Source organism: Labrus mixtus, chromosome 8, assembly GCF_963584025.1.
Source record: "Labrus mixtus chromosome 8, fLabMix1.1, whole genome shotgun sequence".
NCBI lineage: Eukaryota > Metazoa > Chordata > Actinopteri > Labriformes > Labridae > Labrus > Labrus mixtus.
Window position 1 is genome coordinate 23064506 of NC_083619.1, and position 13587 is coordinate 23078092.

At 39.7% G+C, this 13587-nt stretch overlaps 1 protein-coding gene across 1 annotated transcript; it reads left to right on the forward strand.

The window, feature by feature from the left end:
• The first annotated feature begins 441 nt into the window (after positions 1 to 441).
• Positions 442 to 4951, forward strand: amy2a (amylase alpha 2A). The gene is made up of 9 exons (XM_061045246.1): positions 442 to 643; positions 1481 to 1627; positions 2095 to 2292; positions 2450 to 2680; positions 3401 to 3534; positions 3804 to 4026; positions 4120 to 4241; positions 4350 to 4475; positions 4736 to 4951. The coding sequence occupies exons 1-9, from the start codon at positions 476 to 478 to the stop codon at positions 4923 to 4925; spliced, it is 1539 nt and encodes a 512-aa protein (XP_060901229.1). The 5' UTR covers positions 442 to 475; the 3' UTR covers positions 4926 to 4951.
• The last annotated feature ends 8636 nt before the right edge of the window (positions 4952 to 13587 follow it).

Sequence of the window (13587 nt, forward strand, 5' to 3'; positions counted from 1 at the left end):
CTTAATAGTTGAATTAGTGTATACTTAACAGCTGATATGATTGATGTATGATGTTAGAGACAGGGACATGATGTTTTTAAACTGGGACACAATGTTTAATATGGGCAAAGTTGCTGTTGAACCGTTGAAATGTCTGCCAAGTGATCCATTAGTTTCAGTTTTCTTTTATAACTGCAGACAGGATAAGATTCAATGCAACAGATGGTTTACTGTCAGTGTAAAAAGAACAAGAGACTATCCCTGTTAGCATCCAGTATCTTAAAGCTCTTAGATTAGTCTATTTCAAACCTTTCTGTGCCTCAATGCTATTTTTGATTCTCCTAGTTTTGAAACAAGGTAAAACTTTGTGAGAAAGAAGCATCTGTTTAACCTAAAAGCTGGTCTCTCATTGGATGAGAAGAAAGAGAAAAGGGGGATAAATACTTGGGGTGAGGCAGCAGGTTAGTGTGGTTTTTCTCTCTCATTCAGGGAAAGAATGAAGTTGTTCATTCTGGTGGCTCTGTTCGGGCTGGGCCTCGCCCAGCACAACCCCCAGACCAAGCACGGCAGGACAACCATCGTCCACCTGTTTGAGTGGCGCTGGGCCGACATCGCTGCAGAGTGTGAGCGCTTCTTGGGTCCCAATGGCTTTGGTGGTGTCCAGGTACGTCTGCAAACAGGTGGATCGTTTCTGGGTTGGGAAAAGGAAGATCATTCATTGTTTTTCTATTTCAGAATATGTGGTTTATAGTCAAGCTGCTTGAAAAATAAGCATTAGACACATTCAATTAGATGTTTCACTAAGGAGAAGTTCACCATATATTAAAAGGTAACAGTGGATTTCATCTTCCTTTATCAAGAACAGTTGTAAGCTGTTTAAGATATTTATTTGAACTTCAGTTTCATCAGTTTTTATGAATAAACATTTTACATTTTAAACACAAATATTTTAGCCTGAATAAATAAGTAAAGTAGTGTCAGTAGGAAGGTGATAAAATATAAATAAGGACTACAAATGTTGCCATATTTAGAATATGTTGCATTTTCTGTTGCTTCTCCTTTACTTCATTTTAAAAAGGTTGTCCAGAAATGTTTGTATTGCAGTTCTCTAATTTTGGAGGTCATGGACGATGGTTTTTGTTTTAAAAATGGCACTTTCAGATCAGAAACAGTTCATTCCAAATTCATGTAAAAATTAAATACTACAAAACCTGATATCATCATTAGGGATTTTGTCATGTTTAAGAAAGCTTCAGGGCGACATTTTACTGTTCACAATACTTTTTCAATGTAATTTCCAATGTTACAATTTAATTTAGGAGATGCTTTTGTCCAAAGTGAGCTACAACCTTCTTCACAAGCTACATAGTACTTCTTATGACAATAAAAGCATAGTACACTTAATAACCATATCCACCATCAACTCTGTCTGCTAACAATTCTTCTTGAAAGTGATCATTGCTGTAATGTCTTCCCTCTGTGTTCTTTTTCTTTCTTTCAGATCTCCCCTCCAAATGAACACATTGTGCTCAACAATCCCTGGCGGCCCTGGTGGCAGAGATACCAGCCAATCGGCTACAACCTGTGCTCCAGATCTGGCAGTGAGGACGAGTTGAGAGACATGATCACCAGATGCAACAATGTCGGGGTAAACTACATTACAGTCGTGTTGATAAATTAATTTGGAGCAATATTCTTCTAAGAATGACAGCAGCTCGTAAATCTACAGCTTTGAACAAGACTATAAATTGTTGGCAGACACATGACTTAAGGTTTCATGCATTATTTCAGATCGCTTTCTAATAACATGCAGCTGACATTTTGAAATAACAGACATTTTTTAACAAAGAACTAGGTTATTAGGTAAGGCCCTCGTCTTGAGGAAATATAAACCATATATGATATTTGATTTGGACATTCAGCAGCTGCCTCAATTCCTTGACAAACAACATCACACTAAGCAGAGATTGACCAGTGCAGCTTTGACATATCCAGGTGACCAGAGAATGAACCTAATGTGCTAAAAAAAAGTTGTGAAAGTGCACAGGGATAGAAGGGAGGTGTTGATTAGCTATGTTTGCACCTTCAGTTTTTTTTTTCCCCCGACCCCCGCAGGTCAACATCTATGTGGATGCTGTCGTCAACCACATGTGTGGTGCCGGAGGTGGAGAGGGAACCCACTCCTCATGTGGAAGCTGGTTCAGCGCTAACAGAAAAGAATTCCCCACAGTCCCTTTCACCCACTGGGACTTCAATGATAACAAATGCAGGACTGGCAGCGGCAATATTGAGAACTACGGTGACGCTAATCAGGTGAAGAATAGATAACCAATCATCATTTTTTCATGACACTTTTAACTCCATGTAAGAGGCTGTTGAGTAAGACGCTTCCAAATTGACCCGTTATTTTACTCAGAGGAGTTTTAAACAAGAATAATGATAAATGTATATGCTATATTGTCTGCTCCAGGTCCGTGATTGTCGTTTGGTCGGCCTGCTGGACCTCGCACTGGAGAAAGATTTTGTCAGGGGCAAGGTTGCTGACTTCATGAACAAGCTGATTGACATGGGTGTGGCTGGATTCAGAGTGGACGCCTGCAAGCACATGTGGCCCGGCGACCTGTCTGCTGTTTACGGTCGTCTGCACAACCTCAACTCCAAATGGTTCCCCAATGGCGCCAGACCCTTCATCTTCCAGGAGGTAAGATATATCTCTGTCTTAGATATCTGAAAATATATCATTGGAAGAGTCAAATATCTAAAAAAAAAAAAAGAAAATAGAAGAAGAAATATCAGCATTAAACCCTCTACTCTTACTCCATGCATATTCTGTCAAGTTAAAAATGTTGTAAATACATAAGTCATCATGTTTAATTGGTTTAAAATCACCTCTGTATTTTACAATCTATCTTGCTGACATAAAATAGCTGTATTGATAGCTAAAATCCTCATGCAGGTTACTGATTGGTTTAAGACACGCCCACTTGACAAATATTTATGACTGATAGCACCTTACAGCATTCAACAGAGCTGTGGGAAAATGAGCACAGGAATCCAGATGACAAACACAAACACACCCAGATGCAGAGCATATGTTAATACCCATCAAGACATTATTATTTTGCAAGCACCGGTATGAACAGAGGTAATACTGACATCATGATATACTAAATGGATGCAGCCCAGACTTTTTGATTTAAAAAAAAACAAAAGGTTGTAAGCTACAAAAAGAGCCAGTGAGCCTCAAAGACATTACTGTTTAACAGCAGAAATATGGTTCTTGTTATCGCCAATAAAGCGCCTTTGTTAAATGACTTTTGTCACTCCACAAATCACAGACATCGCGCAGTAATCTGAACCATAAACTTCTTTGGATTGCATGATTGATGTGAGCGGTGGTGTGAATTTGATTTGCCTCCAGGTTATTGATCTGGGAGGTGAGCCCATCACATCTAGAGAGTATACCCATCTTGGAAGAGTGACCGAGTTCAAATATGGTGCCAAACTGGGAGCTGTCTTCAGAAAATGGAACGGCGAGAAGCTGTCTTACACCAAGTATGCTTATTTTTTTGTTACAGTGCCTTTACAATAGATATCAAATTGATTTATTGGAATTTGATTAAACCATGACAGTCAATGGGTAGGGCTAATATGTTTTTGCTTAGTAACAGCTGATTCTAGAGACAAGTTTATGACTTCATTATTCTTAAGTTATGTTGACTCCAGCTGGAATGTCTGGCCAAAATACTTGAGCTCATATTTTGTCCAAACTTGATTATTTTTGAAGTTTACCTTTTAATATTAAATCATATTCTTGTGTGCAGGAGCTGGGGAGAGGGCTGGGGTTTCATGCCCAACGGCAATGCTTTTGTCTTCGTTGACAACCATGACAACCAGAGAGGACACGGTGCTGGTGGTGCCGCCATTGTTACCTTCTGGGATTCCAGGCTTCACAAGATGGCCGTTGCCTACATGCTGGCCCATCCATACGGTGTCGCCAGGGTGATGTCTAGCTTCCGCTGGAACCGCCACATTGTCAACGGAAAGGTACGTGCTGCTTTCAGTTGAAATAATTATCATACGCAATATGGAGCAAGGATTTTGTTGTGTAAAACAGATTTCACCGCCTTCAAACTGTAGGATCAGAATGACTGGATGGGCCCTCCCAGCCATGGTGATGGATCCACCAAGCCTGTTCCCATCAACCCCGACCAGACTTGTGGAGATGGATGGGTGTGTGAGCACAGATGGCGTCAGATCAAGTGAGTCCCTCAGAAAGCAAGAGACGATGAACTGCTCACCAACTGAAGGACTATACAGGACCTCTGCTTGGTCATGTGGATAACTACGTTCATGTCTGTCTTATTTAGGAACATGGTTGTCTTCCGTAATGTTGTCAACGGACAGCCTCACTCAAACTGGTGGGACAACCAGAGCAACCAGGTAGCTTTTGGACGTGGCAACCGCGGATTCATTGTCTTCAACAATGATGACTGGTAAGGATTACAGTTACTCTAACTTGAACTGACAAAGTAATTATTTCAGTCACTAAAATCGAGTAACTCCCTGGATGAAGAAACTTTAAGAACCAGTTGCAGATTTGTGTCAATATTGAGTAGGCTTTGAGATATAATATACAATCAACTATAACAACAGGTAATTGGATTGGCATGTAGTGTAAAGCACTGTGAAACCGAGAAAAGTCTCTTACTGTGGGGGTTTAAAAAATAAACATGTACCTTGTCTTCCCCATCAGGGATCTGGATGTGACCCTGAACACTGGCATGCCTGGCGGAACCTACTGTGACGTCATTTCTGGCCAGAAGGACGGAGGCAGATGCACTGGTAAGCAGATCAATGTTGGTGGTGACGGCCGCGCCCACTTCAGGATCAGCAACAAAGATGAGGACTCCTTCGTTGCCATCCACGCTGACTCCAAGCTGTAATCACATCCTTTCAAATAATAATAAAATATATTTGAATCTTGTACAAATAACTTGTTTCTTTTCATGCCGTGAGTTTTTGGATTATTTCGATTACTCACTAGAACATGCAGATCAGTAGAAAAACACCTGGCCATAAACTTTACAAAAAGTTATAGTTGCAACCTTAACTCATACCACACAGATGTCCCTTTTAAAGGTTTGGTATGGGGTAATAATGGGTTATACTCTTCCACAGAGTGTACAGACTTAACATTGTTTCCCTGAACTGGAAATACAAAACAATGTAGCATCTGCAACTGATGCATTCCCATGGAAAAAGCATAAAAAGCAACCACAAAAAGCTGTTATAAAATCATTAAATTCTGTTGTGTTAGAAACTGTTCCCTAAATTCTTAGCAGCTGCCGTGTGTGAGAGAAGATCTATGCAGTGATTTCAATCTAACATACATGAACCATCTGTCAGCTAATGTGGTCCAATCAAGGATTAAGAGCTTTTTTTATGTTCATCATCTGTTCATAAAGTAGTGCTTCTTTAACTTCAGTTTTTTTTTTTTTTTTTTTTAAAGACCTTGCAATGACCGCTTTACTGCTGCCATGAGAGGTTACTTAATATGTAAAAGGCTAATAGGCTGTCAGAAACTTTGAACACTGGAGACCAGGGAAAAATTAGTTACTGCATAGACTCTAAAAACCTAAAAGCCAAAACAATAACCTACTTCTAAACTGATAAACTTAGGGACGGAAAGTCAATTGAAATAGAAATTTGTGCTTTATTTAACAAACTTGACTGATTTTTCTTCCCTGTCCTCGTCGGGAATGTTACACCTGTGATTTTTATGGTACAACGCAGTTTGGATCTAAAACATTTATCAACTACAAACTACTATTGGTGTTTTCAGATATTGATCTAATTTCAAACAAGCAAAATATAAGGCCCTTAGAGACAACAACAAAAAAAGCTAATCTCAACAACAGTGTATTATTGGCTTGAACAACAACAGAAGCTAGCAGAGAAAATCAGCCCTTTCTAATATAAACAATGCTAAGGCTAAAACCTCTTGAGTGCATGGGTTTAAGAACTGGTTTATCTTTTTAAAAATACATATTTAGATACACTCCTCTTCCCCCTTTGTAAACACTATTATTGATGGTTAGCTAGTGAGCTGGACATGCTAATGTTTGCAGCTTACACTAGAACATACAGACACTGAAAACCTTTATCTACACAATTTTTTTTCTGTAATGGCAATTATGGCTCTACATGTGTCAAGTATCATTCTTCTAGAACCACAAGCACAGCACTTCCACATGCAAAGATTTAGCCTTCCTGTGCCTAGTATAGAGGCTAGCTCAAACCGGTTCATGGAGTGGCAAGGCATGGGGTCAATTGCTGTATGAATAGGAAAGACTGGTTGATTTATTGTAGTGAGGTCAATAAATAGCGTTTCAAAAAAAAGATGTCCAACAGCTTCACAGACAGTAAGTGTACTGAAGAAGACCCATGATGTCTGTGAACGTCCTTCCTGCATTGTGTATTCTTCTCCTCCACTGGGACGACTCTGTGCCATCACACTGCAGCCACTTCAGTTTCACCTGAGTGCAGCCCTGGCATCTGTCATTAGGGCAGCGCTGGGACCCAAAGGTCCAATGAGCCAGATCTCCATCCTTTCTTCCCTCCTCCCTCTGTTTCCCCTTTTTTCTTCCTTCCTGTCCCGTCACCCTTGCTTCCTCCCTGCATGTGTCTACCTTTCCCAGCCCACCTACTGAGATCCCCCCCACACACCCCCACACACCCCCACACACCCCGACAGCAGCTCTGGACTGGTGACACTGAAGTGCCAGCATCTAGAGGTGAGACGGGGAAGGTGATGCCTTCCGAAAAATTTCAGCTCATCTTGGTTGTCATAGCAACTTGGTTCATGAGTGAAGAACCTGGGAAATTCTTAAATGCCTACATACAAAGAACAAGACAGATAATGTTAATAAATCAGCTTATTACTGGTCAAAAATGTGCCCTCTAACAATACACAAGTAAAAAAAAAAAACTTTCAATCAAATGCTGCAGATTGTTATAGATATGTTTAAAAATGGATGCTGTATGCTTTAAAATATGGAAATCTTTTCACTCCTCTTAAGACGTGAAATCAGCATGAAACGAAATGTGCAAAATGTGAAAGTCAGAGTGACAGAGAGAGCAGGAAGGAGGATAGAAGGAGACCTTAACATTGGACTGGCCTCAACATATTGCAACTGCTAAATTATTGACCCTCTCTCCATCTCTTGGTCCGGCAGCTGTGAGGGGCCTGTACCTTCCGATTAGCCGCAGAGATGTCAGTGTAGCAGACTGGGGTCTTTGGTCCTGTCATCCTCACTGATGCTTTGTGACATGGCTGTCAACGGTGTCCCCATCCTGTTTCATATTTCATACAGTGCACCAGACCTGCCTGTCACATCGGCCAAGGAGAGAGACAGTCATCAACTTAAAGACGAATAAGCAACTGAGTTTTTTGGGATCTATTCTGCTGACCGCTCAAAGAAAGTCGAAAAGATAGTCCAAGGGAGGTTCATGCTTTGGATTAAATGACATTGTCAATTAAAATAAAGTAAATTAAAGACAGACACGTTTATTTTAAAATTACGCTTATTTTTAACAGAGTTAGAACAAAGAAAAAAAAAAGTAATTTTAAGGCTGCTTGACTGCTTTTTTATGACTGTTGCAAAAATCATGAACACAATATTTCATGATTCCCTTTAGCAAAGTGGTACCTTAGTAAGGTTCTGCTGCCTACCACATGGGGGCAGTATTGATGCAAGAACTATGAAACAAGCTTTCCCTAAAACCGGTTTAAAAGGGTCCATGAGACATTTTGCTCTCTGTGAAATTAATTTCACAACTGCTTGAAATTCAATGCATGATACTGAAGATGCTTAAAAGAATTCATGATTGATGTTTAATACCAAGAATTAAGCATGAATTATATATATTGTCAATGACAGAATAAAAGAGGTGAATGATGTACGACTGTATTGCTGCTCATACAAACTTAATTCATGCAAAACTGCATCATGTTTGGCTGTCAGTGTCTGCTCCCAGATGATCTAGATGAGGCTGTCCGTTAATGTAAGCACAGCTATGTTTTTTTTTTGCACGATATTAACATCACATCTTTCAACTAATCAGCCTGCAGAAGAACTCAGTGCAGAGAGGTATTGATCCAGAGCACTTGACAGAATCTTTATGAATTTTCTGGTCACTGGCGAATCCTGTCAGGCTTCCAGTGTCCTCACCCTATAGCTGTCACATCATATCACTGTTGTACACCATTGCCATGGCAACATGCTATTGCATCGCTATGAATAGGTCGTCTCTAAGAACTTTGAAACAGGTGATGCGGATGTATTATGAGTTTTCGATTTCACAAATGCACTTTATCTGACATATTTTGGCCGACAGTTCTAACGTCTTCAAAAAAAAAAAGAGCTATATTAAAATGTAGAAATTCAGGTTTAATGTCCTATCAACAATGATGTAGAACTCTTCAAGCATAAAGTAGTGTGACACTGGTATTTTAAATTCTCTTTGTTGTTTCCTTTGTTTTCCTAGTGTAAGAACTTCATGTCCCCAGACGATTTTTTTTCCCTCTACATGGTGCAAAGTAATATGTAGTGAGCTTGTGTAGCATTGTTATTAATTGTTTTGTGAACAGGCGAATACAAGGAAAAAGGAAATTATAAGCCACAAGGAGCATACATAACTTTGCTCAATATTCTTTGTGCATTCTGCAGAAAACTTTATGATGCATGGAATTGTATAATAATATTCTAATGATACTGTAATATTGTAATAGTGACACCGCCAAGCTGAACCTCATTGCTGTTTTACTATAGTCGGACATTTCAGTTATTAGAAATTACCAAGGTAACATTGCAGTTGTACATAAGTAAGATACGCAACCTGAGTTTTATGACTTTTACTTTAATCCCTTACATTATATACACACAATAAGATTTTTCCTCATAGTCCACTGCACAGCTCCTACATTGCACCTTTTGTACATTTTGTGTTTTTTATCTTTATTTTTTATCTTTTATATTTTAAATTTTTAAATTCTATTTAACATATTGCAATAGCTTCTTATACTGTACTATTTAAGTTGTTGCTAGTTCTGCGTTATTTCCTTGTTAATTGTTTGGCACCAATACACCAAGTCAAATTCCTTGTATGTGTAAATGTACTTGGCAATAAACCCCGATTCTGATTCTGATTCTGATTCTGATATATACACATCTACTCCTTACTTTTTCTAAATGGTTTTATTACATTAGCTTTATTTGAGTGGTATAATTTATTTAGGTTTTTTTTGTTTTGCAATATTACACACAGCCTTCCAAACATCAGTACAGATATCAACTTACATAGCCAGTTACACAGACAATAAATATCATGCACGGACAATACATGTCAATAATGCATAGAAGAACAGAGAAGAAGGTTTTATTGAATGCAATACTTGTAACATACAGGGAGAGCTTCTAAATTCTAAATTAATCAGAATAAATTCAAAGCGCAGAGGGATTCCCGGATCTAATTGATTTGCACATTATTTTCAGTTCATTATTTTATACTTACTAATGATTTAAGTTTAATAGTTGCAAATAAATATGCATGAGGTTGAGTTCACGTTGCACAGAAACAGCTGCAAGAAATTCACTTCAGAGAGCTATATTTTTACTTTTATACCATGAGTACATTGTAAAGTCTTTACTTTCCCCTTTTAGAGAGCAACATTGTTTTTTACACAAGTATCTGTACTCCTACTTATTTGTTTTTGCCATCTCTGTCCTACATACGCCCATTATCCTGCCTCCAACTTGTGTAGTGTGTAATTTAACAAAATGAATAGAATCAAAATACCGGTCAAAATACAAAGCAGAATATTTTGCCCCGCAACACACTTTCAATTTGATTCCTATAAAAGAAAAAGAAAACAGCATGAAATTATGTTGATACATTAGCTCATTGGTCTGTGTCACAGTTACCCTTTTCCTACACCTCTGCTGTCCTTGCAGTGAGCTTATTCATACCCCCCACCAACAGATTATACAGCGGCACACAGAGCAACGTGAAGGTTGGCCTTTTGTGTCCTCATACATTTCTCTGCTTTAGTCTTTAATGATATCGTCGCCTGGCTAAGTCATCTTTTAAAGCTGACACCCCACAGGGTGGCCACCATTTAGTCTATGGTGTGCATGTGTGTGTGTGTGGTCCGCGCCCCAGGCATCCCTACATGTAGGGAATTTCAAGCCCTGCTTAGCCCTGGATCTTATACCCAGACTCTAATATGAGGCTAAAATACGGCTATGTGAAACAGGCGCTCGGTGCAACTTTGAAATAATTGAGACAAACTCATTCAGTCGCGGCTCATTTAATATAATGAGCAAAGTGAGCTGTTCAATTTGCATACTGATAAGATGCCTCCATCAGGATACACAGCCCCCCTCTTGCAGATATTCACTGTGGATATTACATTTAATCAGAGCATGGATTTACTTCACAAACACACTCAGAGAAGTGCAAACTAAGGCTTTCAATTAGGCCTCTGTCAGGTCTTAATCACCTCAAAGGCAAATTGGGCAACGGGTCAACAGCTTCCTGAGTCATGCTGCCAATAAAATGGTCCTAGACACAGGCTTCAACATGGATCGAAAAGAAACACAGGGCACATTTGGTCTGAGGAAATCTGTTCCGAAAAAGAAATCCTGCCTATTTCAGCAGCATTTATATTTCATGTGTTGGCTTTGGGCTCTTATGTGATGACCCCTTTCAGCTGTCGCCCTTGTGCTTTCTTTATTGATCCCTGTTATTGCTGTGGAAGTCCCCTGCTGCTTGTGTTTGCTCCCTCACATTCTCCCCCCCCAATCGAGCTCAGACTCCAATTGCACGGGGGCTCTGCCTGGCTGTTTGTATTGCACATGGTGGTATGGCATGAAACCAAAACAGCGAGGGTAGCAGCAGTGGCTGGTCGAAATCATATGTTTGTGCAGTGCCTCCGAGCACTGCTGGAGGAACTGGACGGGGGGGGACGGGGGGGGGGGACACACGGCCCACGCGGCCTGGTTCCGAACCCACAAGCCTGTGGAGTAAGACTATGTGAAAGGGAGCAGATGGTTACATAAATAGTGCAGCAGGTCCCGTCCACCCCCGCCCATTGCCTTGCGTGCAGCACATTACCTCAACAAACGCTTCTCATAATTGATGTGGTGGAATGGCCCCATCATCACTGAGTTTTGCCTAGTGGCAGAATCATGAAGGTCATTACTGCTACACTGACATACTTCATGTACTGTAATGAAGGAAGAGAGTCTTTCTAGGAGGAGTGGACTTCCTGAAACTTCTGGAAACTAGTCGTTCTTCCAAGATTTGTCTTTGTGTAAGTAGCACGGATGTGGTAGATTGCGGTTACTGCTTACCTTAGAATTTGTTGGTACTGTATAGTCTGTATATGAGAGATACCTTTTCAAACTTATTTAATCTCTTTGGGTGACTCAGAAACAGTTTTTACTTGGGTAACTCAGAAACAGTTTTTACACCTAAGTCCCTCCCTGTCAGGATTTGCAGGGGGGAAGCCCACAGAAACATTTCAATTATATATGGCAGCCCTTGGCAACACATGATGTTAAAACTGTATGGCTGGTTTAAGACAGAAGGATGTCAAAGTCAGGCCAGCCCAGTGCTCGAGCCATTGACTGTAGTTACAATTTAACTCAGAAAAATTAAGTCTCTGGGGTGCTGATAGCCTAGCAGTTAGGTCGCTTCCCATGTTTGGAGGCTCAAGCGTTCAGCCCTGGTTCAAGAGCGACCTGCGGCTTCTTTCCGTCATGTCATTCACGACTCTCTCTCCTGTTGTCCTTCTCTATCCACTGTCCTATCTAAATAAAGGCAAAAGCCCCTAAATAAATCCTGATACATTTTTTAAGTGTCTAACTTTGCAGCATTGTAGACACTGCATATTAAAGAAGACAATATACCATAAGAATAATTTGGTAAGATATGATACGGTATATCTTTACTTTTCTGAGGCATGAAGTGAGTTGATACAAATCCACAATAGCATATGTAGCACAAAGATATAAACAGTTTCATGATAGGGATACTGAAACAATTTAAATGGCAAGGATAAAAAAGTTAATTTGAAAATGTCAAGGCCATACATACAATTCTTCATTTTAGACTGAAATCGAACGTTTTCCCTGCTTTGTGTTGTCTTTAGTTAATATCATAGTTTTCATTCATTGCTAATGTAACATTATCTTAACGCTAAACATTGTAACTGTGTCCCAACTCAGGGTTAGCATACGTCAAAGGAGGACGGAGGACCCAGCCGTTGTAGCCCGTTCAAGCCGATCTGAAATGAGACAGTCTAGGCTTCTTAGGAATCCCCATTTGAATCACCAGCTGTCCCCACCATTACCCGTTTGTTTCTAAGCGCCAACCCAGCAACGCCTAGCAACGTTAGAACCTGCAACAGAACTCACTTAACTCTGCAGAACTCACTGTGTAAAAAGCTTCCTTTTGGAGATAATCTCATTTTTTACAGCCCCTTTTATATATATATATATATATACATATATATATATATATATATATATATACATATATATATTTATATACAGTATGAGTTTTGAGCAGAAACAAATTACTTATGTTCGAAATTAAATTACTCTGCAACTTGAGAGTCTGCCATCTCGTTTGAACTGGATCATGAAAATTAATCTTAGGATATGTTGGGCTACAAAGGACGCATCGGGTACATCTTTTGTTGGCTGGGGAGAGGAGGACGCATTTGAAGCACCACAGTGAGGTAATAGGTCTTCAAATGCATCCTCTGAAGAATGCAGCCCCTGAATTGAGAAGTAGCCTATATCTACTAGACATCAGCATGTTAACATGTTGACATTAGCATTTAAGCCCAAAGCACCACAGCGCACAGCTGCAGCATGCTTATTACACCTAGTGTTTCACAGAGCCTCCTTCTCTGTCTACCGGTGTATTTGCTTCAGTCGTTTGAGGGTTATAAGGTAATTTTGATTCATTAAAGATTAGTTTTACACATTAGAAATAAATCTTGTGCTGAGAGTAAGTTGAAAAGATGTCAACACTTGTATTTTAGGAGACTTTCACAAGCCCCAGTTCAAACAAGTTTTTGTGTGGATTTATCAAGTTAAAAATGTAATGTCGTGCTGAGGAAGCATGCTATTGTAAGCAAAAATACAGAGCCAGGGTAGCTTTTGCCCTCAATTTCCAGTCTTTATGCTCAGCTAAGCTACATTTTCCCTGGCTGTAACTTCATATTAACCATTTCCTCTGAGAAAAAAATAAAGTTAAAATATTGAAGGACTCCTTCCATAAACTCAGGCTCACACCCCATTTCACCTTTTGGGTATATTCACCATCCCATATCCCAAAGCACTTTTTCCTTTCTCTGTTTATTTAATATGCAGGTGCAGCACGTTGTATCCATTGGTAACCATATTTGTTATGACTGCTGGTTACTGTAAGATTACACTTTGTATAGGCTACTATATGCTTGTCATTAAAATTAATTAGCAAGCTTCCCTGCCAGGGTAGTTCATTGTAGGGTGTTGATAATGTGTCACTCAC

Bases quoted from the DNA above. Each gene is read 5' to 3' on its own strand.
- amy2a (XM_061045246.1), top strand. From the start codon at position 476: ATGAAGTTGTTCATTCTGGTGGCTCTGTTCGGGCTGGGCCTCGCCCAG. The intron at 3,535-3,803 runs GTATGCTTATTT...TCTTGTGTGCAG, and splicing joins GAGAAGCTGTCTTACACCAA to GAGCTGGGGAGAGGGCTGGG. The intron at 4,242-4,349 runs GTGAGTCCCTCA...TGTCTTATTTAG, and splicing joins CACAGATGGCGTCAGATCAA to GAACATGGTTGTCTTCCGTA.